Here is a 23225-nt window from a genome sequence, read left to right as displayed (position 1 = left end):
TCCTTGTTTCCGCAACGGGTCTCGTCCGGAGGCTTTCTCTCAACGGTGAGAACACAACGCGTCGTCGCTGTCCCTCGTCCTTCGGTTGCCTCACAGAGCCAGCCAGCCAGAAAGCAACATTAAACACTCTACCACCCGCCACTTTTCCCTTCGACATCACACTCCAGTGGGTGAAAGAGGAAGGGTGTTGCGTGCGTAGGGGGTTGTCGTGCGTTTAGGTCATCGCCGCCGCAACCGGAGGGCCGTCTCGTGATTTTGGGGGGAGGGATTTCATTGTTATTACGCTCTCGTCCTCCCGCTCACCGCCAGACAGACGTGAAAAAGAGAGAAAGAATTTTCCTTTCTTCATTCGGCGCTGATGTGACCTTGGAAAACTCCTGTGGCGCCTTCTCGAAGGTTTGGGGGATGAGGAGGTTGTAGGCTCGCGGGAGTGTAGTGGTCTCCGGTCTGATTTGATTTTTCCGAAGTTTGTAGGCCTGTTGCTGCCTTGTCTTCTCCGTGCTTGGACACGATGGAAAAGTATATCTCGTCCTGACTGGCTGGCTGGCTGGCAGGACACTGTAGCGGCCGATAGCATTATTTTCGGATGGTGATGGTTCGTGAGACTGACTGTGAGCTTTCCCCAGAGCAAATTTCCCTCCAAATGCGCTACTGCTGCTCTACACTTTGATCCTGGTGTAGTAGGGAGAGGAAATAGATAAAATTTTATCTCTTTAGCAAATCGCGCCAACGGTCACCGTTGGCTCTGGTGGCTTTCTTAGCTTCTAGCCGCTGGGCCCATGTTCGCTTTGCAAGCACAAAAAGAGGGGAAACAAAGCCACATTTTGGGGGGCCCGGCTTGTGTTTCGTTTTTGCAAATAAAAGCCATTTCCATATCCGTGGGCTTTTCGCGCGCGCTCGTTTGAAGTCCTTGGTGTCAAAAAGGCGAGGCGGCAGGTGGCAGGCCTTACGAGATAAGCGAACTGAATAGAGTCCTTCGCGGATCGATATCGGTGAGCCAAAGACACGCGCGCGCTCGGCGTGAACCTGCTGGCTGGCACACTTTGAGTTACGAAAGTGTCTTTATTTTGGTCCGAGATAATTCTTTACCTTATCTCTTCGCGAGGGTAGTACTATAGAGGGGGTAGTAGACGCACCAAGCGGCACGAGGATACTAACCCCAAAGGCGGCGGTTGCGTTGCTCTAGGGATTAAGAAGGAAGCAGCGTTATCATCATCCTTATTAAAGCCACGCCAGGAGAAGAGTGTAAGGTACATTTTTGGGCTCGCGGTGCGGATGGTGTCAGTGATTGGACAAATCATTCACGAGCCACATTTCTTCCAAGTCTTCTTATCATTCCAATCGCGATTTTTCGCGTGGAAAATGGTGTTTGGTGTTATGATTTTTTTGGGGCTATCCGACGAAAAGCGCGCGTCCCACTCTGATTGAAGCCGTCGTTTCAAGCACCGGGCAGTGAGGTTACCCCGCAGGATATTGGCGCCTGGAGGGGTCCAATCGACGAGGATATAAGATCGAGGAGGGATTCCTTCTCGTCGTCACAGTGCTCTCTGCCTTCTTCTCTCACTCTTTCACTTCGTTGATTGAAGGAAAAGGATATCGAAAAACAAACACATAAAGTGCTCTCCTGCTGCTGCTGTTGGTGTTGTTTTTTCTTTTGTGCTTTTCCTTCGTTTTTCGTTCGTTTTGTTTCTCGTTTTGCCTTTCTATTGATTGTGGTGGGACTTTTTGGAGGCATTTTCTTGTGCTCCTTTTTGGGCAGAACGAATTAAATGGTTCGATCCTCTCATACGGCTCCGTCGTGGTGGTGCTGTTGGTTGCATCTTTTTCCCAACAATCTGGTTTGGCAATGGTAGAAGGTCCGGCATTGAACCTTGCCATGAAAAAAGATTGCAATTGTTGTATTAGGAACAATTGTATTTCTGTTTTTACCAAAAATATTATATTTTTTTTCATATTTTATCACCCTTTTGGGCAATAATGCGCCCAAGTTATCAATCTCTTCCGCTCCAACCGATTACAGACTGTGATTTTGTTGGTACCTCTCTTCGTGTTGCATATTCTGTCTTATTTTCTATGATTAAACATTGTGCGAAGCATATAAACTATGAGATGAGGAAACGGCGGTGCGCTTGCTTCATTATAATTCTTGCTGCATGGCGTTGCATAACGACGATACACAAAACTGACTGGTCACCACCACCACCACCACCACTGTCATCATCTGCCTCTCCATCATCTTATCCACGCGATGGCCACCAGGAAAAGAGCGTCGCGAAACAAACATCTCAACATAATAATGCTCGCTCCTCTAGCACAAGCACCCAACTCCCAACTACTCCCACAGTCGAGTGGGTTGGGGTGGTGGATGGAGAGAGACTTCATCTATCACAACAACACGGTGGGGGCGAGAGGATAAGGAGGTGAACTCGGTATCGCCTATGGTAATGACCTAGAAAAAAGGGGAAACCGGTTTCGTTCCTTCGGCGACGGTGGCAACACCACCGGCTAAGCGCCCAACGCCGTCGCGGCATCGCGTCGCTCGTGCGTGCGGATGATGGTGGTGATGACGATGGTGTGTCGCTTCTTCTACAGAGGTCCTAAACCAGCTGATAGTGTGTTCCGCGCAGTTTGAATTCCGCGTTCACTTTCATTCAGTTCCAGATACTTCGGACGTGCTTCGATGCTCGAGAGATGCACTTGAGGGATTCTGTTTTGGAATCATTCAGAACCATTTCGATCCAGCAGCTCACTCGCTTTGAAAATATTCCTTTAACTAGAGGACCAGAGAGCACTAAGTCGAGGAAACGCATAAAAACGCGGAAACAACGACAATTATGACACACAACAGAGAAGGCAGCAAGCGAATGGAGCTTTGTACGATGAGGACGACGACGACGACGCCAGGTAGCAAGCAAGCACCTGGTAGCCGCGTCGACACCCCAGGGGTTGTTCTGTGCTACAACAAGAGTGCGAGGGCACGGGCATATGGTACAATGAAAGGGAGAGAGAGAGAAGGGAGGAGGGGGTTGTGACCATTGAGGCCACCTCACCTTCAACCATATGATGTGTTAACCTTGAATTTTAAGTTTTGTCAAAAGAATAGGCATTTCGTTTGATATATACTCTTGGGCACAAAACACAACACAACACCACACTCTGGACGGGACGCGATAGCGCGTGAATGGCAAAGTAGTAGCAGCAACAGCAGCAGCAGCAGCAGCAAGGTGGATGGAGAGTAACCCGCTTCTCTCGTCCCCCCTACACGCCACACTCCTCCTTTGCCATCGTTTGACTTGTCGCGAGTTAAATATATCAACCTGTGGTGGCGGCGGCCGCTTTTTGGGGGTCGTCATGTGCAAATGCGTGCAGTACTCGAACCGTTCCATATGCTGCGATGACACATCGGTGGCGGCGGTGGCGGTGGCTGGCCTGGCGTGGTTAGGTCCCGGTATGTTAATGAGTTTGGTGGTGGTTCTGTGGTGCCCAAATTTTAATGCAATTTTGTTTCACAAAGAAGTCACCTCGTTGGGGACTCATCATGGTTGAAAAGAGGGAGGGGGTGTGTGTGTACTACGCACGCACGGCTACCCGACGCAGGTGTTGCCTGCCAGCCACGGTTGTGTCGGTAACAGTAACAGAGCAACAGCAGCGCGTTCAACTGACCGATCGACCGACCGACGGACCGACGGACCCATTCAACCGTGTTACCCACTACACCGCCACCATCACCACTGCCATCCCCTGTACCTCGTGTTTCGTTGACGGAAATTATGCGAAGCCGGCGGGGGGATAGCCTTGAAGATTTGGAGCACCGTTTCCGCGGTGCGCGCGCGTGCGACAGGCAGGTTGTTACATCGAAAATTTGGTTCGAAATGTGACCACCGATGGCGAGCGATTAAAAAAGCTCCCCCCCCCCCCACCAGAAACCAGACGAGTAGGGTCCCATCTTGGTCCGATGCGGAGAGAACCAGTTAGAGCTATGAGGGGAGGTCCGCTTGGTATGGAATTAATTGTCATTTTAAAGGATGATTTCCAGTTTAGTTTTCCATAAAAGAGAATCACGACGACCAGCACCGAACGCCAGGGGGGGCTCGCTCCTCCTCATGGCCATAATCCAAAAATCCGCACCACATTAAAGTGGGAAGCAAGAGGATGATTTGTGGGGTTTTAGCCGCTACGCTTTTAATTCGCATCCAGCAGAAGAATCAATTCGTATGTTTGAATCCAAAAACCATAAAGTGCACTGATCATTAACCACGAAATTGGTGAATTTTTTTGTTCGTTTTGCTCGTATTTGTTGCTTACCGCGTTTCTTAGGCATTTGTCAGTAACATTCTCTGACACTGTGGTGGTGCTATAGTTGCGATAGGATGATTAATTGGATTTGTTCGTCCGTTAAGGTTGAATCCGTTGACGGCGGCGGTGGCATGGTCGCGCTGCTGATTTATTGGAATATTTCGAAGCAAATTGCCGTAAAAACGACGCCGTACCCCTACCGTCATGATGACGATACGTTAGAACAAGCAACATACCATTTCCGGTAGCCAGCAGCAGCCAGCACCTCACACGAGTTAGTGGTAGTAGAGGTCGCCTCAGAGGTGTTTTGTGGTTTTTGGTGCTGTTGCTGCGGGTACATTTTACCATCATTTTTTGTTTTTTTTTTAAATCGTAAATTACGTATTGTAGCTTCCTCTACCATCACCTTTACTCGCGTCTGCCACAGATCCTTGCTGCTGTTGGCACCTTTTTATGGACAGCGTGTCTCCTTCATAACTCATCTTGCTCTCCCTTTCGTTTTGTTTTGTAATGAAGCAATTTGTAGGGTTTTGGATGCGCTCTAAGTTGTGTTTTAGTGTGTTATCTAAATTGTTTTCGAAAGGCGCGCGCCCCGGCCAACCGGAAGGCGTTATTTTGATGATCAATTAGTGAAGAAGGAAACTGTGTCGGCCGGCCCTCTAATGAGTCTCGATCGGGGCCCTCATGATGATGCGCGGTGTGCATCCGGTACGGACGATCGCCCGCCAGCCCGCCGCCCGTATGTGTGCCAAAGGGTTGTTACAGCTCGATGCACATTCTTCCGGTACGCGCAAGCACGCGCTCTTCATCGTCTTTTTTTTTTTTTGGGGAAGGTGTTTCCAAAAATGCGTGCACCTTGTTTCTCTTATCAGGTTCAGGCTTTTTTTGTTTTCGCTCGTATTGTTCTCCGCGACATGTTCGCGGTTTTTTACGGAAACCGGTTCCGTTTGCCTTCGTAACATACTCGTTGAATCATCATCACCCTATTTTTGGTAGCGGCACCGCGATATCACCGCGATTGGTGACCCAGTTTTGGGATTGAGACACGCATTCTCTGAACACCGAAAAGGATATCCGCCAGCCGCACAAGAGGTGGAATGCATGCTGCTCTGTCTTCGTTCCAGATACCCAGCTGCGTTTCAAAGGTGCGTTTCTTTTTATTATGCGCTCTGTTTGATCACAAAACAGTAGGAAACCCATCGCGCGACGACGGGTAGACCTTTATTACTTTAAAGCCAAAAGGAAAAAAAAAAGAAATTGAAAAAGAATCCGTAAGATAGAAGACGGACGGAATAATATCTCTATCTTTAGCGGTGCACACACCACCGGCATAGGGAGGGTGGGGAACTGTGGGAACAATATTGGAAAACAATGCGACGAGGCAACTGTGCGGTAAGGAAAGAGCCGAGAGTCTCGCTGCGCATCGGCTTCAGATTCAGTCGCGCGAACCAATAAATCATGATGTATCTCTCCCGTTTATGGGTTTTAATGGCGGCCCCTGTTCCCTTGTCCTGGCCGTCGTCGGTGTGTTCCTGTTGTAGAGTTTCTGGCCTCTCGAAACACGATGATGCGCGCACGACGACGCCTGTTGTGTTGTTCAGCGCTGCGGGGAGTGCATCATCATGATCATCGTCGCACAAGACACATCATTGAATGAGTTTTAAAGCGGCCGTGTCCGTGTCGTAAGAGGATGGATTGGATGCCGTAGCACAGAAACCCGAAAATAAAGGACTTCATGCTGTGTGCTTTACCTCCACCACCATCACCACCACCAGCACCACCACCGTCGTCGGTACAATCCTAAAAAAGGCGCGCGGCACCGACCGCACCTAGAGATGATGGAGCATAAAGGAAGGAAGAAGGCTAAGCGCACGGGGTGGAGATGCACCCTGGGATGGGAGAGGAGGGAGAAGGGAAGTGGTTTGGGAGGTGGGGTGGTAGGGCTGTCAACCAATTTCAATCGCTTATTTACTTAGTGTTAATTTTTTTCATTCATTTCAATTTGCCAGGCTGCTTGATAAAGATAAAAAGTAAGAAGGGATTCCTTTGTGCTACCTCTCTCCCGGGGGTGGTGTGCCCTGTCGGTTTGGCATTTGATCGGCGGCGGTGGGTGGTATTTGGTCCTTCTGCTCTAGAGGGTGGGCCTCTGATTGCATAATGGATCGTCGCAAGCGCCCATGAAGACGCGCCAAGGTTTGGGCGATGATGAAGATGTCAAGAAGGAAGAAAGGAAGGAACGAGGGAGGGATGGGTAAATGATTTATGCAAAATTTCTCCTCCCAGTTATATCTATGGCTGGGGGGGAGGGAGGATCTGAACCTTGCTGCTCTGCGCTTGTGCTGGTCCGACTTCCGGGCCCAATTGCAGGCAGGCGGCCGGCAGGCAATTGAATTTAGTCATTTTGTTAAACTGTTGCGTCGCTCTCGGGTTCGGTCGCCGCCACCCTCTTCCCCCTCTTCTACGTTTGTGCCGCGAGGACGACGGCGATGTTCTGGACAGTTTCTTTCCCGTTATTATGATTGTGTTACAGTTTTCAAATTATTTTTTTTTTAGCTCTGAACGAAACACGATGAGAATTGTACTGTGGTGTGAGACATTGGTGTTCTCTCCTGGTGGCGGCGCTGCTCACAACACACAACTCCGCTGGAAAACGAGGAGAAAAATTGTTCTCATTTGCATATTGATTGAATTTCGGCTTATTTACTCCCATTTTTTTTCCTTGTTGCCGTTTTAGTTTTTGTTCGACCGCTAATCGATAGCGTACACTGGACTGGGCGACAAGGATGCGCGCAGCACTGTCCTGGGAATTATGTGTCGTTCGTAGCAGAGGATAATAGGTACCGCGAGCGGCTCTGGGTTTATCTTGTCGTGGAAAACACCGGCCAGCAGTATTGTGTACCGGTGGTGTGCGCGGTGTGGCAGCTGTATTGTTGTTGTTCTTTCCTCGGTTGTTAAATTTGAGATCGCTAATTTCACGCACTTTTTGAGATGTTTGTGTTGTGTGAACAGCGGTTGCAACAACCGGTCGAGCGGCCACTGCAGCAGCAGGTGGTGGTGGTTCGTTTGACTCTGTTGATGTTTCATTTCTTTTAAGTCTCGCGCGCTCGCTCTCTTTCCAGGCCAGGAGGCTCATTTTTGTTTGTTGGCAGATGCATCTTAAGCGGATCTTAAGACGAGGAGAAGAAGGGAAATGGTCGAACATTCGAATAGTGACCGTGGATACATTAAGGAATTGTAATTAATGGGCCCGCGAAAGGTGTTGAACTCTGCTGGTTGGCATTCTCAATCGTTATCCAAAAGTACACATATTAAACATGGGCATCGAAGGGGTGCACGATGCAGGATGTGCTTTGAAGGACATCGCGACAGAAGAGTGAAAGTAACTCAATTACAAACATTTTTTTTGTTGGTCTCGAATTCAAGAAAGTTCAAGGTGTCGTCATTTAAAGGTGCCAGCAACGGGCGAGTGTGTGTGTGTGTGGAAGTTTACCGGTGAATATGCAGATTGCAGATAGAGAAAGGGTGTGTAGCATACTGGGGCCATGCTCCTCGGCTGCAGTCGTCTTCTTTGCCGGGTTGCCTCGGGGCGGCATGCATTGCATTGTACTTCGGGCGGAAACACAATCAAAAGATGGGTTTTGGATTGCTTGCAAACGCACACGACCACCAAACACAGCATTTCCTTGGGCAATACGCGACGACGGACGGACGAACGAACACCATCACAGACGTTTGGGGATTGGATCTGGAAAAAGTTTTTCCAAAGTTTTCTCAATTTTCTCGCTAATCAAAGGGCAAAGCGGGTGAGAAGAGTGCAGTGCGCGCGTGTGTTCGCGTTGACACGTACCGTCTGTAATCGGGGCCACAGTATGTTTTCAGCAAGCATATTGTATGCATTTGCATTTTGGAAAATTATGTCCTCTCTCTCTGTTCTCTCCTTTCGACTACGTTCTGGTGATGGTGTGCAGGAGTTTTTTTTTCTGAACTGGCGACTTCTTCATGCTTGCAAAAAGCAGTAGCGTGTAGTAGCATTGCCCCCCTGGTGTGGATGGCGTCCAATCTCCTCTATCCTTTTGCAAAACCTGTTTGAATATGGTGCACGGCGGCGCTCTAAAGGTTAGTTGTTTTCGAATGTACAAAAGGATACTACTTTATGGGTCGAATTCACGCGACGTGACCTCGCGCTGTGGCTGTAGTGGGTGAATCATATAAAGCCCATGTGTATTTTGACTTTTTAGAAACGGCTCGGTGCGGTGTCCCCCCTGGGAGTATTAATTGCCAACAGCGCAGCGCGTGCGAGCTGCGTGCGAGCTGCTTTTGGAATCGCCGCCGCTGCCTTGCGGTGAAGATTTACAACCTGTTTCCCCTTCGAGTGCGAGGGCTTTTCACGGTCTGCCCACTCCGGATCGAGAGAGGCTTCGGGGTGGGGAACCTCTCCTGCTTTGCTCTATGACCTAATTTGCGGCATGAGGCGATCCTGTATCGTGTATTGCCTTCTTGCTTGTCCACTTGTTTGTGTGTGATTTTGGAAGCTTCTCTTACGCGTCGTGGCGTGAAAAGGTGGTTGATATTTATCAGAGACTCCCCTCGCCCTTTCCTTTCGCTCACCTCGGACCCCAAATGTCCTTGTAATGAATGGAATAAATGCGTCTTATGTTTTCTTTTATGCTGCTGGCCCTTTCCATTCGGTGTTTTGTGGTGCCCGTGTCCGTGTCCGGGCATGGGAATATGGGGTCTCGATGGGAATTGTTAATCAGAGCGTGTTATCCGGTATTACATCCACCAAATCCCACGCCATGCTATGCCATGCCCTGCATGCACCTTCTTTCCGGTGGGCGGTGGCGATCAGACGGTGGCAGGTACTCTCTGCTGCGCACTCTAACGGGAAAGGAGCAAAATGCAATAAAAATTGCAGCCCGCAGCGTGTGTGTGAGTGTGTGCTGAAGGAATTTGCATAATTTACAATCGTTAAACCGCCCTGCATAAGGGTGGATGGAGAGGTATGGTGGGTGAAGCGAGGGAAGGGTGCAATTTAGACGGACGCACAACAACACCCTGCTTTCCGCTCTTTTGGCGATCCCGCACTCACTCCGTGTCTGTCGTGTTTTGGGCGCCTTTTTCCAATTTAAATTAAATATAACACCCCCCAATTACGCTCCCCATTTCGTTCGGTATCAGTATGTGTGTGTGTGTGTGTGTGTGTGAGTGTGTGTGTGTGAGTGTGTGTGGTCTGACATGATCTTGGCCCCACGCCAAGAGGATAATACACCGTGAAGAGGAGGGACGACGGGGGTTGATGGAGTTTTGGATGGATTTATGAATGCTTTCCGGTGGTCGCCGTCACCGTCGCCGTCGTTGTCGTTGTCGCTGTCGGTTACTGACTGGCCTCCCTGGCTACTGGTCAGATCGGTTTGGCGCTGCTACCGTTTGTCCGTCCGGATGTCTTTGTTACGATACGCTACGATGGCGGTCCGGAAGCGGACGAAGAAAGCGTTGTGTGACACCCAGCGCATAACAAATCCCCTTTCCCCACTTCTGGGTTGTTGCTTTGTTCCGCGGGGCTTGATCGCGGCCGCGCTGATAGAGCAGCCGGCCGCCTAATGGAATGGTGGTTGGCTGCTGTAAATTTAAGAATGGCGGCCTTTTTGTTTAAGGAGGGTTGCTAGTGGCTCCAAAATATATTGGCAACAATTAGGAGGAGGAAAGGCTTAGGGTGTTCCGAACCCGTTCGGTTTCTTTGTGTTTAGGCGATGGTACGGGTCTCGCGCGCAAATTGATCTTGTCCGGCGGAACCGTTAGGATCCGTTTCATTTATGATCTATCAGCTGGATGACGCACCAGCATAATGTCGGAGCCCCGGGTTTGTTTAGAGGCGAGGGGATCATATCTTGCGCTCGAATTTGAAGCACTTGAATCCTGATCACGATCATGAAACTAAATATGCTTGGGTAGCACAATCCATTTAAAGCATATTTAAAACTAGCTTTGATATTCTGTTGGTCGTTTATTTCGGTTATCGGTCAAACGATGCCACTGCCCCTGGCGCTAGATCGCCTTTTTTATGTATCTAATGCAGGGGTTCGCGGTCAGCATTATTGCGCCGCCTGTATCACGAATGCAAATAAACATTATCGGTCCTAGAGCATGCAGAACGGGAACCGCGAAATAGCGAAAGTGATAACAACCGTATCCCTGGGCTGTGGGGACGCGCGCGATCAACTACGCTGGAGTGTAAATTCTATGCAAACGAAACCGACAAGAGGTGCCACAAGGAGAAGGCATTTAAAGAGGAACCGTTTTAAGGTACACCAGGTCTTTCTTCTCCCTTGAGGAGCTGGTCTTTGCATATACCGCCTGGCATGTCGTACATTAAAGGCTCTCGTGTGTTATGTCGCGCCATGTATGCGTTGTTGTGTAATCAGCTGCTGCAACCGAGGTTCGAGGTTCTTCTTCGTTCGCTCCTTGTCCGCGGGGGGATGATGATCGATGTGTATGGTCGCGCAATGATGGCACAAAACAACCACTTCCATGCACTGTTGCATGTCGATCATCATCATCATCGACATCATCGTCATGGCAAATGTGGTGTGTTGGCTTGGCTGCCTGCTCTTCTTATCTCGCCCTGTGCAAGCATTGGTGTCGCGCCTGTTCGGAGCGGGGCCTGAATTCTCCTTTAAATCCCTTACCGCGGGCGGCCACTCCTTTGGCCACGTTTTAACCGCGATAAACACAGCGCGTGTGTAGAGAGGTGAGAGTGACAACAACTCTATCGGGGGCAAATATTGACGCTTTCGGACATAAGGCGCGCGCTTGTTGTGTGTGATGTTGTGCGAACCCAGCGCGACTGAGGCGCGCGCATATTATGTATGAACCAAGCAGCGGTCAAGACACACTATACGCACGTGCGAGGCAGAAAGAGGCGCCACCGCCATCGTTGTCGCCGATCGTTACGATCGTGGCGACATCTTCATTGTTCTCTCCCTCCGTCCGCTCGCTTTTGTCGCCTCGGAGCGCTGGAAAACATAAAACAATAGTTTTCGTCCCTCCAACGGCCGCTCTCAACGACGAGGAGCGCAATGTAGCCGATGATCAATGTCTCAATTTCGGCGACAAACAACAATCGCCTGGTATGTCGCTCCCAAAAAGAAGTGTGCTGTTGGAATGTTGATCTCAGGGAGTGGTGAGTAGAAGAAGAAGAAGACAAACGCTTACATGGTTTTCTCCTTATGGTTGTTCCCCTCGTCCCATTCGCACGGACGGGCATGCCTGGTTGGTTTGATGTTGCGCATAATAATAATTCCATAATTTGGCCTGCTGGTGGTGCTCCGGGAGTTCAAGCCGTGGTGATGATAATCGCGTAAAGGCGCGGGTGAGGTGCGCGTTGTTCTGATCGGTTAAGAGCAGAGGCGCGCGCGCACGCTCCCGATTTGGTTGGGAGCTGGCACGCCGCGGCAGTGGCCACTAATTGTGCATGTCGCTCGCTCTCATCACAATAATCGGAAAGGCGGCGGTTGGTGGTGACTGGTTTTTGGTGTCTCTGGGGTGGGGATTTCTTAGCAAAGCCAGCAACAACGGGCCAAAAATATTGATTAAAGTTCAGGGACAACAGCAACAACACACGACGGACGGACACAGAGACATAGAGAGATCGCCATTGATCGCCGCCGCTCACCCACCCCGATCCGATCATCGATTGTTCGCTCATCACAAAACACACGAACGCAGCGCCACCACCACCGTGATCATCATCATCGTGACTGTGTTGTGTGCTGTTGCTGCTGCTGCTGCTGCTGCTGCTGATGATGATGATGATGATGGGAGTTTGGCTTTTGGTACGGTTCCACTTCCGCAAACGCGCGGTTTAAAACGATTAGCCACGCAGCCGAGTGTCCGAGTCCGGAGCGGATTGGGAATATAGCATAGTTTTTCTCCCCCCGTTTAGGGCGCTTGTGCGTTGCTTATGCTGCGCGAGCATAACAAATAGTAGCCAACACGAGCGACAGAACGGGGATAGAGTGGAGAAGCGGAGCGCAGCGGGGAGAATACCATAAATCTATAAGGTTGTAGCTGCCGGTTTATGGCCCCCAAGACACGCTGGCAGATATAAGAGTCTAGTGCGTTTGTGCGCTTTGATGTGTGATCTCTATTCCTTTGCCACGGAACACACACACACATATACGGTACCAAAGGGCTTATTGTGTGGCAGGCAATACAAGAAAATGATCAGCACAAGACATATCGAACGAACGAACGAAGAGTGTGTGGAGGTGATGTGTGCACATCTGCTTTTCTCAGCCTTCGGTTGCTGCCGCTAGACTGTTGACTAAGCCATTGATCATAAGAGAAGTGTCAACGGGAGGAATAAGCACACGAAGAAGCGCCGCTTCGCTTCCTCCTTGAGGTTCGATTACGCGGAACATAATAAATCTTACTCCGCGCTCCCCCTTTCTAGCACACCATCCTCCCCCGTCTGTGTGCTGTGTGGACCTCTCGAGGACCAATCCTGTTCCGATATGAATAGGCCACGCTGTCCAGCAGCATGCCACAGCGCCCCTAGCATTCGACCTGGCCAAAGGTGATATTCGAAGTCTCTTTCTCTCGCTCTCACCTCCGTTTATCATCTGTCGATGTCGCGCCGGCTGTGGCCATCTGCCTGTAATGGTTTGTGACCTATTACGTACCCGGAATCGGGTCATGTATCGATGTACGATGGCGCCTACAGTTCACGAGTTGTGTGCGGATTGAAGAGAGGTTCAAGCGCTCTGTCGATCGAGGATCGGTTTTTAAGGAGTGCGACGTTGTTGAAATATGGAGTCACATGAGGGAGGCGGGAAGCGCGTTTTGGGCCCGGAATTGCACAACTCTCGGGCCAAGGTCTCTCGGAAGCGCTAAAGGCTATATCGCCATCGTCACCAACAGCTAGCAGCAGCTGATCTGGTCTGGTCTGCTGTCGTAGCAGACCCAGAAACAAGTTCCAATCCGGCCTCAACCGGCCCGAGGTTTCGCGGACCGCTCTGTGTTGGAATCCCAACACATTAACCGCGCACGCTCGCGATAAATATATTTCCCATTAAAACCGATGCGGGGAGCAACCGCCGCTGGTCCAACGCGATGGTCTTCCTTTAAAATACGATCGAGAAACGTCGTTTCAGGCTTTATGGTTGTTACTGCTATAGCGGCAGATATAGCGCCCAAATGACGCGGAGAAGAGAGGACCGAGGACCACCAAAGGATCATTGAGAATCGTGTTGTTACGGTTGTTCGGTGTCCCGCAAATGAGATGATGATGTCCGTCCGTCCGTGAGTCTGAATTCCAATTTTTTTTTGTTCGTCCCCCCACCACTTATTGGCGCGTGTTTTGTGCTTCATTTCCACATAATCTTAGACGACCCCCCAAATGAAGTCTATCCGACGCGCAGGTATCGGATCGGGCAAACACACAATACCCAACGAATCCCTCGACGAATTAGTGTGAGCTCAAGGGGGGATGATGAGATGCTGTTGTTGGGTTATGATGAGCGGTCTGTCGGCCGACCGATGTTGTGATCCAATAAGAGTGTAACTCGCGCCACTTGACCTTGGCTGGCTGGCTGATCGGCTGACCGGCTGCTTTAATATGCTCAAGAGTCTAAAACTCCTCTCGTGTGTTACGATGGATGTCTGGGGTCTTGTTGTTTTTTTTTTGATCGGCGCGAAGAATTAGTCGTAAGCTTTGGGACCACACTTTGAATCAACAATGGTTCTCAAGTTTCTTAGATACAGAAGTTGTGTTTTAGCGGCGTTACCCACCTCCTCCTGCCTATCCCTACGGTACGCTATGCTCCCGTTTATTATGACGATTCCAAGGGGAATTTGATTTGATGTTTGATGTTTATAATTATAGCCGCGTCTCGTTTCGCACTATTTAGAGTTTCGAGTAGCTGGGGAGAGGAGCAAGAGAGGAGTATCTAAGACGGGGTGTGATCATAGTTAAATCGTCTAGCTCTTCTCCTAGATGATAAATCTCTGATCGGCAGTGTTCAACTGTTCCATTTCGGTTCCGAGTCGAGTTGCGATGTTTGTTACCATTCTCTCTCCTCTTCCCGATTACGTGAAGGTTGTCCAGACGATAAAAAAGATACTTTGTTGCGACGAGTCTCTCGGTCTTCGCTAGAAATCAACCACTACAGGAAGGGAGTGGTGATCGTGGGCTCCAGAACAAACGCTGAACCTGTAAGCGATTTAAAACTACCGTCAAACACATTCCAGGCGACGATCGGTGGGGGTTGCTGATCACCACTAACACCACCACTATCAATCGGGATTGCAAAATCGCGAATCTCGCGCGGTGACGATGTCCCTCACGATTGTTTACACAGTTTACAGTTGCTTCTACTACGTCGAACCTCTACAGCTAATGGTTCGGTTTGTGTGTAAGAACGGGATGCTGGCGGAGATGATGGCGCCCCTTCTATGGTTGTGGCTTTTGTCGCAGTCAGAGGGTTGTGGAGCACGTGCTAAACGCGCGGTTTCTCGGTATTATTGTTGTAGGTGGTGCTGTCACCTGATGGCCTTCCGGCGGAGTAGAGGGATAGTAGTAGGAGTAATAACACAACATCGGGAAAGGGAAGAGCCCAGTAGCAGCCAAACCCCAGCCACTTTCCAGGGCTTTGAATGGAACTCCCGAAGGTATTTTCTACCGCGCAGTTCTTGCAACAATGTTGTGTGTATCCGCGATGATTGATTATCCGGTATTTGTGGAGTTTTGTCTGCTCCGCAGCAATGCTGTACGTAGTAGCGCGCCGGACAGATATACATGCTTCTCCGCCCAGGGCCCAGGTGTCGTCGTCGTCGTCTGTGGATCAGCGCTAGCCCTTCCTTCCGTCGCTATACTTCCCGACGAGTTTTGTCTCGATGACTCTCGACGCAAGTTCAATCTCCTTCTGTCCGTCGCGGGTGGGGTCCCCGTCACCTCCTTTCTGTGAAATTGATAGCGACAAAACGATGCAGCAGCTGCTGGTGGAGCACTCGCGATCGATCTGATTCGAAGACGATGATGGCCAGTGGTTCGCGGCGGCCCCCTGGACTGGTCTACTGGAAAATGATTAATTGTTTTTCTTACGCGCGCCCCCCCCCCCCCTTGGTCACCGCCTCTCGGTTATAACTGAGTCACGATGGCGTCGGCGTCGGCGACGGTGCAGTGTTGTGATGAGCTATTTATTGCCACAAGTTTGTGGCCAAAAGCGGCGCTGGCGAATCACTCTCCACCCTCCCAGCACAGCACCCGTGTGTAGTATACTCCAATACTCAATCGATAATGCAATAAACGGATGGTTACCGCTGGGGTGGACGGTCGATTGGCCGCCGATGGCCATCTGTGGAGCGAATAACTTGTAATTATCGCCGGATTCGCATCCATCACCTCTATCTCTCTCTCTCGCTCACTCTTTCTCTGGCTAGTAGGGAGGGGGGGTGGAGGGTTGCAACCCCTTTTTGGTGGAACGATTTGGCTTTGGCTGGCTGGCTGGCTGGCTGGCTGGCTGGGAGGCAGACATGAATCTATTTTTGCGTCGGTCGAATCTCTGACCCGGCCGGATTCGACGGCGGCGGCGGAAGTATGGTCCATCGCCGATGCTGTGTGTGTGAGAATTTGTGCCAGAGATGGTGTTTACTGTTTGTGTGAGGTTAAAAAGAGAGAGAGAGAGAGTGAGACAGAGACACGAAGAGATGGATCGTGTAGAGGAGGAGGAAGTGCGGTTTGTTGTGGATAATGTGCTCGCTCGTGGCCAAAATCCGTGTCGCGAGTCGGTGGTTGTGTTGGGGCCATGTAGGGGGAGAAGCATGCCTGTGTGGTGGTGGTGGAGGTGACTCACTTATGATTTATATCGCCAAATTACCACCGGATCGAGGTAATTATTTCCAAGGTCACAACCGTCCGTGTGGGGATTGTGAGAAAGGGAAGGGGGGTTGATTCTCCATTTTCAGAGCCCCAACAGCAGGCGCGCTATACTGCTCTAGTAATAGTGCGCCTCTTTGGGAGGAGGCCACCCCCCCCCCCCCTCCTTTGGACCGTGAAAGGCGAAATCGAAAGCGCGATTCGGTGGTGGAATAATCGAAAAAAGCATCGTCGTCGTCGTCATTGTCGCGTGTGGTGGTGTAGGTCTAGGTTAGTTTTGGGGCCCACTGGTAGGAGACGATCACAATGTGTCATGTCGCCTCCCTTTTAGAAGGAGTTTCAAGATTCGATTTTTTTCATTTTTGGTGCTTTGTGCACCGCCACCACCATGCAGGTTGCAGGTTTAGTTGGGGGGTGGTGAAAAACGAGGGAGAAAAATGAACCCCTCTGCGGTCGGTCAGGCCGGTCGTCATTCGATTCGGCATTAATCGTTATTTATTGAGCAACATCAAGGGGGGGATTGTGTGGAGATGTGCACTTGTGTGTAGAGCAATGGTGCGGATTGGTTTGGGAACAACTTGGTTGGAGTGTATAGCAAGTGGCCATGGTTTTTTTTTTGGCGCCACCTCGCCACTGTCATTGATGGAAGCTTATAAGTTGCCGGTCGGCCATCGCTCTGCAGACAGAGAGAGGTTGCTGCAAATGTCACCGAATCCGAAATGTCACGTTCTTTGCACGCGCGCCATGTCAGAACTGGTTGGCTTGTTGTGGGGATCGTAGATGGATGGATGGTGGCGGTATGGAGCGTTTACCATTCCGATTCGGATTGTGATCTGATTATTTGTGGAGGTCCTTGGGTGCTGGTAGGAGTGCAGTTAATGGTAGGAGCAAGTTAATCTTCAGGAGAATGCTCCCTGTGTTTGGATCATGTGGACTGGGGTTGTATGTGAGACAGATGTAACGAGGAGATGCGTTCACTCTTCTCACCGATCAACTTCGACTGCCTGTAATCGAATCTCCTCCACGGAATTGTGTTGGAACAGACAACAACCGGCTTGTTGCAGTCTCTTGCTGCTTGAAATCGATACCCCTTTACCTCTACACCGCTTTGCGCCGCGGTATCGATCGATCTCACTTAATTGATTTCATTTCCCTTTCATGCCGTGAAACAGCAGCAACCAGAGTGTATGTGTGTGCGAGAGTCGTCACGTCGGTCTCGTATGTAATGGATTGAATAATCGCTCTGCTGCTGCCCTGGAATGTTAATCGGTGTTTGCATGACGCGTGAATCACGAATCTTCCGCCAGATACACACACGCACTTCCTTTCGCTGTGCGTTGTAAGAAGTGATTTCTTTCAGTCGTTCTTCTGCACATTTCTCGCCAAATTCCTTCCAGTAAACAACAACAGCAGCAGCCGCTGAGGCTGGGGCAAAGACCATCATCTCATCACCATCAGTAGGTCTGAAGCCGCGCCGCGTCTCTCTCGCTCTCTTCACGTGATGATGATGATGCATGATGATGGGGGAGTGTAGTAGGCTCCATTCAGGAGTGTCTTCTCGTGTGTGGGGTGGTGGCGTGGCGTGCATTAGACTAGACGCGGTTTCCGCCATCAAATGCCGGGAGCGAGCGCATATTCTTCAAGCATTTGCTTCTTTTTTTTTGCTGATCGTACAACAATAATGTGTGTCGGTGTGTCTGTCGGTGTGTCTGGGTGTGTTAGAGAGCCAAAGCCAAAGAAGCCGGTTTGTGTGTCTCTCTGGCCATTCTCTGGGGAGTTTGACTTTGTTACTTTTTTATAAACAGCCCCCAAGCAGCAACACCGCAAAAGCGCGAGAGAGAAAGAGAGAGGATGTCTTGGGGGGGTCTCGCAAGAAGTTATGTTGTTGGAGGGTGGTGGGAGGGGACCGTTGCCGGCCGCTGCTGACACACATACACACGCTGCTCTCACCAGCGACCGCCGCCGCCGTCGTCGCGTGCGTCCGTCTTATCGTTAATTTTGCCTTCTTCAATGTCAAGGTTAAAAGCGCGATCTCCGGCGTCGTCGTCATCGTCGTCATCGTCGTCGGCGTCGTTGCTTCTCGTCTCTTTGGTTGTTTCACATCCATTTTCTACCACAACCCTCTCTCTTGGCGTACTTTGTGTGTCAGTCTTTTTTTTTCGTTCCGATTGTTTGCCTTCTTTTTTTGTCCTCTCACAATATTCTCCCTTGGTGTGTGTGTGTTAGTTTGTGCCATTCTTGGTGCGCCGCGGGATTGTTTTTGAAAGAAAAAGAAGGTGGGCTCGCGAGATGCTTGTCCGCTCTTTCGCGTGGATTCGCGCAACTTGATCGTGAAAACGATGATTTGATGATGACGGTGATGATGATGATGATGATGGTGTGTGCTGCATTGCAAAATGTTCTCGCATCGCCCATGAGTGGTGTGGTTTTTTGCACGAATCGGTTGTTGTTGTTATCCGTTAGCTCGCTCTTTCTTTCTCTCTCTCTCTCCTGCTCTGATCCTGGTGCGTTCCCTCTATTTCAGCTGCCCATGGGCCCGGCCAGCCCCAGGCCAGGAAGAAGCGTTGAAGGGAGCGTGAAATCGGAGAATCAGATTAGATAATACTTGACAATTCATGCCAGTTCTGGGCGGAACGAACACACAAACACACCCTCGTGTGGTGTTGTTGGCTATTTTTAGCGTAGCGATCGTCCTTTTAAAGGTCCAGTTCCACGGGTTCGATGGGGTTGTTTGAAGGAGCAAAGGAAGGGAAAAGATCAGACGTTTGGCTCTCGTGTGTTGGTAGTTTTTGCATACTGTTTAAATACACATTACGTGTGCGCGGCGGGGTTCCTGCTTTCGCTCTTGTTTACGCGAAACGCTAGAATTCGTCTTATCTCGTGGCCGGGGGGACCGGGAACGGAGGTGGTGGTGAGCGAGGGTGTTTTGGTTGGATTCTGTTTTGCTCGTTGATCGTGAGATCGGAGGATCGCGATAAAGCTTCAAATCCTTCGTCAAAAACGCGACACACACACACACCTTCTCAACGTTTTGGTTTTGCTCGCGTGTGTCTTCTCTTGGAGGCCACGCTAGTCCGGTTTCTTCGATTTTGTTGTTGCGTTGTGGCTGGCTTCTTCTCGTGGAGGATTAGGAATGGTTTGTTCTGTGCTTCTTGGCCTCGTCTGTGCCTCGCGCGCGTCTCATTACCCCTACTGTGGCATGCGAGATCGTATTCATTCTTGTCACGTTCCACGGGCGAGACCAGCAGCGGCGCGACCAACGCTCAGTGGAGCAGTAAGTGATTAAGGAGAAGCGCCGCAACGTTGTTGCTCGCGGGAGGGAGGAAGCCGTTTGGAAGAGGAGAAGAAGGAAATCACGATTTGTTCTGCGTTACGAGTGAATGCTTTGCTTCTAAACGGTGTGGTGTCCAACGGTTGGGATAGCTGTGTAACAGACACAAGGTTTAATACTGATTGGACGGACCGCACGTCATACTTGTCCGCGTAGAATTGAAACTTGAGTTTTGGACGTCAAAATGTTGACCATTTCGTCCACTCCTCGACGAGTATTATCACAAACTCTGCACAAATTTGTGTCCATTGCTAGAATTCATCAATTCACCAATTATCATCTTTCACCTTCTCCGACGAACCTCAACTCCCTTGCTCGCTGGAAAGAGAGAGACCCCCGTTGGACATACCAATGTTAACCTTGAACTATGGAATAGCTTGTTTTGGTCGTCGTCGTCTTCGTTCGGTATCGTGATCGTCACTTTGGGGGTGCTTAAGCGTGCAGAGTGAGCAAACTACTACCACCACTACTACTAATGGTTGTGCTAACAGACGTCCCTCACCCGCTTGAATTTTGTCGGCAAAACTATTAGGAAGCAACGTTCCGGTTGCTCGCAACAGAGAGAACCGTCAATTGTGGAATGCGTTTGTTGCCGTTGGTACACACGCCCAGAAATCTAGGTGAGGCGAGAGTGTAGAATGTGTAATGTTTTGTAACAATTTGACGTTCGTTCCCTGAGCTGTCAAGTTGCTGGTTGACTTTAAGATTAGGAGGACGCGCAACGATTGTGTGATGTTCGTTGCGTAAATATCCGCCATTCTAATGTATTTCAATGCGATTGCTGACGGAGCATCATCTCCAAACCGAAAGTAAAATGTAATAGGACTTTTTAACGTGTTATTTTGGAGTTTGATGCTTGTTTACATTCTACTAAGCACACCAGTATGAATGAGTCATGGAGAAGTGGCGCGTTGATGATATTTTGCCGCCATATGCTGCCGTTCTTCGCTCGCACCTCCTTCCGGAAAGATGTTTCCGCTTAGTGGACACAGAGTCGTCCCGGTGGGGACTCATCCACTAACCCACCCCAGATGAGCGTTTGATGATGTGCGAAAAAATGGTTCTCGAAACGCACGCATACCATCTGTTCTCTGGTGTGCGAAGTGAAAGTGTAAAGTCGTCTTCTTTTTTGTTGTAAATTATGTGCCGGTGATCATCTTTCCTTGTGGAAATCCTCGTGTTTTCCCCGCGCTGGATTGGTCTATCTTTAATAAGTTATTTCTGCGAGATACGTAAGATACGAGCTGGGAGGATGTCTTGTGTCCAAATTTTTGAATGATGGTGTATCATGAGAGCCATAGCCTTGGCCACTGGACTTGGCTGTTCTATTTTTCGGTTTCTGGTGTGCTCTTGGCTAAATGATGGCGAGATTTGTGAGAGCAAAGAGTGTCCGACCTGGCTAGAGGCAACGAAAAATCCTCCTCTACGCTTATAGTATGGTCGTTTAGCGAAGAGAAGCGCGAATGTGCATTTCTTGGACGGGGCTGGTTCCCGGAATACAATCCTCTTGCTGCTGCTGCTGCTCCTCTTTTTCATAGTATATGGAGCTATGTGACACTCTCCGCGCATTATCACGTTCCACAATTCCGCGCTCTGGTCGGTTGCGAAGCCCCCCCCCCATTGGGAAGAGGAGGAACACACGCAGGAGGAAGAACTGCACATTTCTCATGTGGCTTTTGGTGTTCCCGTATCCCTTGCGTCGCGCCATCTTCTGCGTTGACACAAACTGCACCTCCATCAGCCAGCACCGTCAGCAGCAGCAACCGAGCGTGCGGAAGAAGATCCGGGCGATAAGGCGCGGGTGCGCTCCATATTCGATCCGTGCCTCGGTCGCCGTCGTCGTTGCCGCAACCACTTTCATTCTTTTCGCATTATACCGCGGATCTCCTTGGGTTCTTCATCTGTCTCTCTCGCTCTTTTTCTCCCTAAAACGTCGCTCCGTACTGGGCTCGTGTGTTCTTATCTCGGGGGGACGACGAGGAACCCCCTGGGTTTTGCTGCGGAGTGTTTATTTGCTTACCAAGACCAAGGCGCCCATCCGAAAGGAGAGGGATGTGTTGCCCCTTTTCTTCGCTCCTTTCCTCATGATATTGTCGTCGATCATACCGAGAGAGGGCGAAGACCAACGAAAGGGGGAGAAGAGGCATCAGAGACAGGCAGGCCGGTGACAAACAAAGACCAAAACGGTCCCGGGCCGCGCGCGAGGGGTTATCGGGCCAAAAAATGGAGTGGATCGCGCGTCATGAATCGCGTGTAATGGATTGGAAATGTCGATACACATAATTGATAACGGAGCGATTCGTGATCATCGCTTGCACGACGGCGATGGTTTTTGTTGTTGGTTTTTTGATGAGGATTTTTGGGTAATGTTTTTCTCCCCCGTAAGCTGGTTATCGATTGTTCTTTCCACGGTGTATTGTATGCTAATATTATATGTACGCGTCCATCCGGGCGGTTCTCTCTTCTCACGCGCCAATCTTTACAAAACGTTCTTTTAATGTGTTGCTTGTTTTTTTTTCTTGCTTCTTTCCCTAGTGCTACATCTGGTGCCAATGGAATCTTCTCGCGTCGTCTGGACTTTTCCTCCTTCAACGCATTGCCGCGGCAGCGAATAAACTCGTATTCGATAAAGGTAAGTGTGCCCCGGGATATGCATGCACAGTACAACCCCGTATCTTTTACTTTTAGCTGAAATCATGGAAAACGTTCTAGTTGGTATATAATGGGTGACATCGTGTGTACCACGGGATTGCATAATTAGTTGCCGTAGGGCACATGATGCCAGTGGATTGAATTTCATACCATAGAGAGATTCCCCCCAGAGGTGGTGCGTGCGGTACGTTTGGTGTGACAGTAAAGAACCGCATAGATCGCAACCGCAAACCATCATCATCATCGGCATGTCTCTCTCTCTGTCGTGTCTATCCGACAGAATCGCGCCAGTTAATTGATATTGTCGTCTGCGTGATGAGGTGGAATGCTGCGCGCACGTGGCCTTCATTCCTCGGGTACGCGCGAGATTTCACAATAATCCCCTGGAAGCGGAATTCTTCGGAATTGATATTCGTGTTTGACTCAAAGTACAGATAGAAATAGGAAGCGTCAGAAGTCACACGATGTGGGGGGGATCCCCGCAATACAACTCTATTTGTTGCATTTCAGAGGAGGGCCACTGCACGTACGCCATGATCATCGTCATCATCGCGAGCACGAGATGCGAAAGGCGCGCGCCAACTGACTGGCTCTATTGGAAAACGTGCCTTGGCAAGCAAACGGTGGTTCGGTCGAATGTGGCCAGCGCGTTACGTGGAAAAGTAGTTTCCCGTGTTTTCCGCATTTAAACAGTACACGACGTTCTTCGTGTTGTGGCGCCTCTCTCTCTCTCTCTCTGGGCTAGTTCAATTCAAATCATGCTTTGCTCCGTGCGAGGAAGGAGAACACTGACCAACGGCAACATCCATTGACACACATAAGAGAACACGTGTTTGTTTGTGGTGTTAGCGCCATCCAGACTCTCCTCCGAGCAGTTCGACCTAGTTTCTACTACCACTACTAGCAGGATGTAACTATTCCAAAATATTAATAACCGTGCACGTTGCGCTAGCGGAGATATTGGCAGATTATTGGCGCCCTTCACGTTCACGAGAAACAGCAAACTCTGAACGGAAGATGTTTCCATTTTTAGTGCCCAAATGTGTGCCTCGCGTGCAACGTGACACGGAA

General features: G+C 50.0%; 2 protein-coding genes across 2 annotated transcripts in view; both read left to right on the top strand.

Moving 5' to 3' along the window:
• LOC125948543 (headcase protein) overlaps positions 1 to 23225 on the top strand; it is a 114774-nt gene that overhangs the window by 4427 nt on the left and 87122 nt on the right. The window contains exon 2 of the mRNA XM_049674732.1: positions 22038 to 22134. Within this exon, the coding sequence (XP_049530689.1) occupies positions 22038 to 22134 (97 nt within the window). The remainder of the gene's footprint in view (positions 1 to 22037; positions 22135 to 23225) is intronic.
• Positions 1 to 23225, top strand: part of LOC125948523 (uncharacterized) — a 345242-nt gene that overhangs the window by 282028 nt on the left and 39989 nt on the right. The window lies entirely within an intron of this gene.

Source organism: Anopheles darlingi, chromosome 2, assembly GCF_943734745.1.
Source record: "Anopheles darlingi chromosome 2, idAnoDarlMG_H_01, whole genome shotgun sequence".
In the NCBI taxonomy this organism is placed as follows: Eukaryota; Metazoa; Arthropoda; class Insecta; order Diptera; family Culicidae; genus Anopheles; species Anopheles darlingi.
This window is presented reverse-complemented; position numbering and strand designations above follow the sequence as displayed.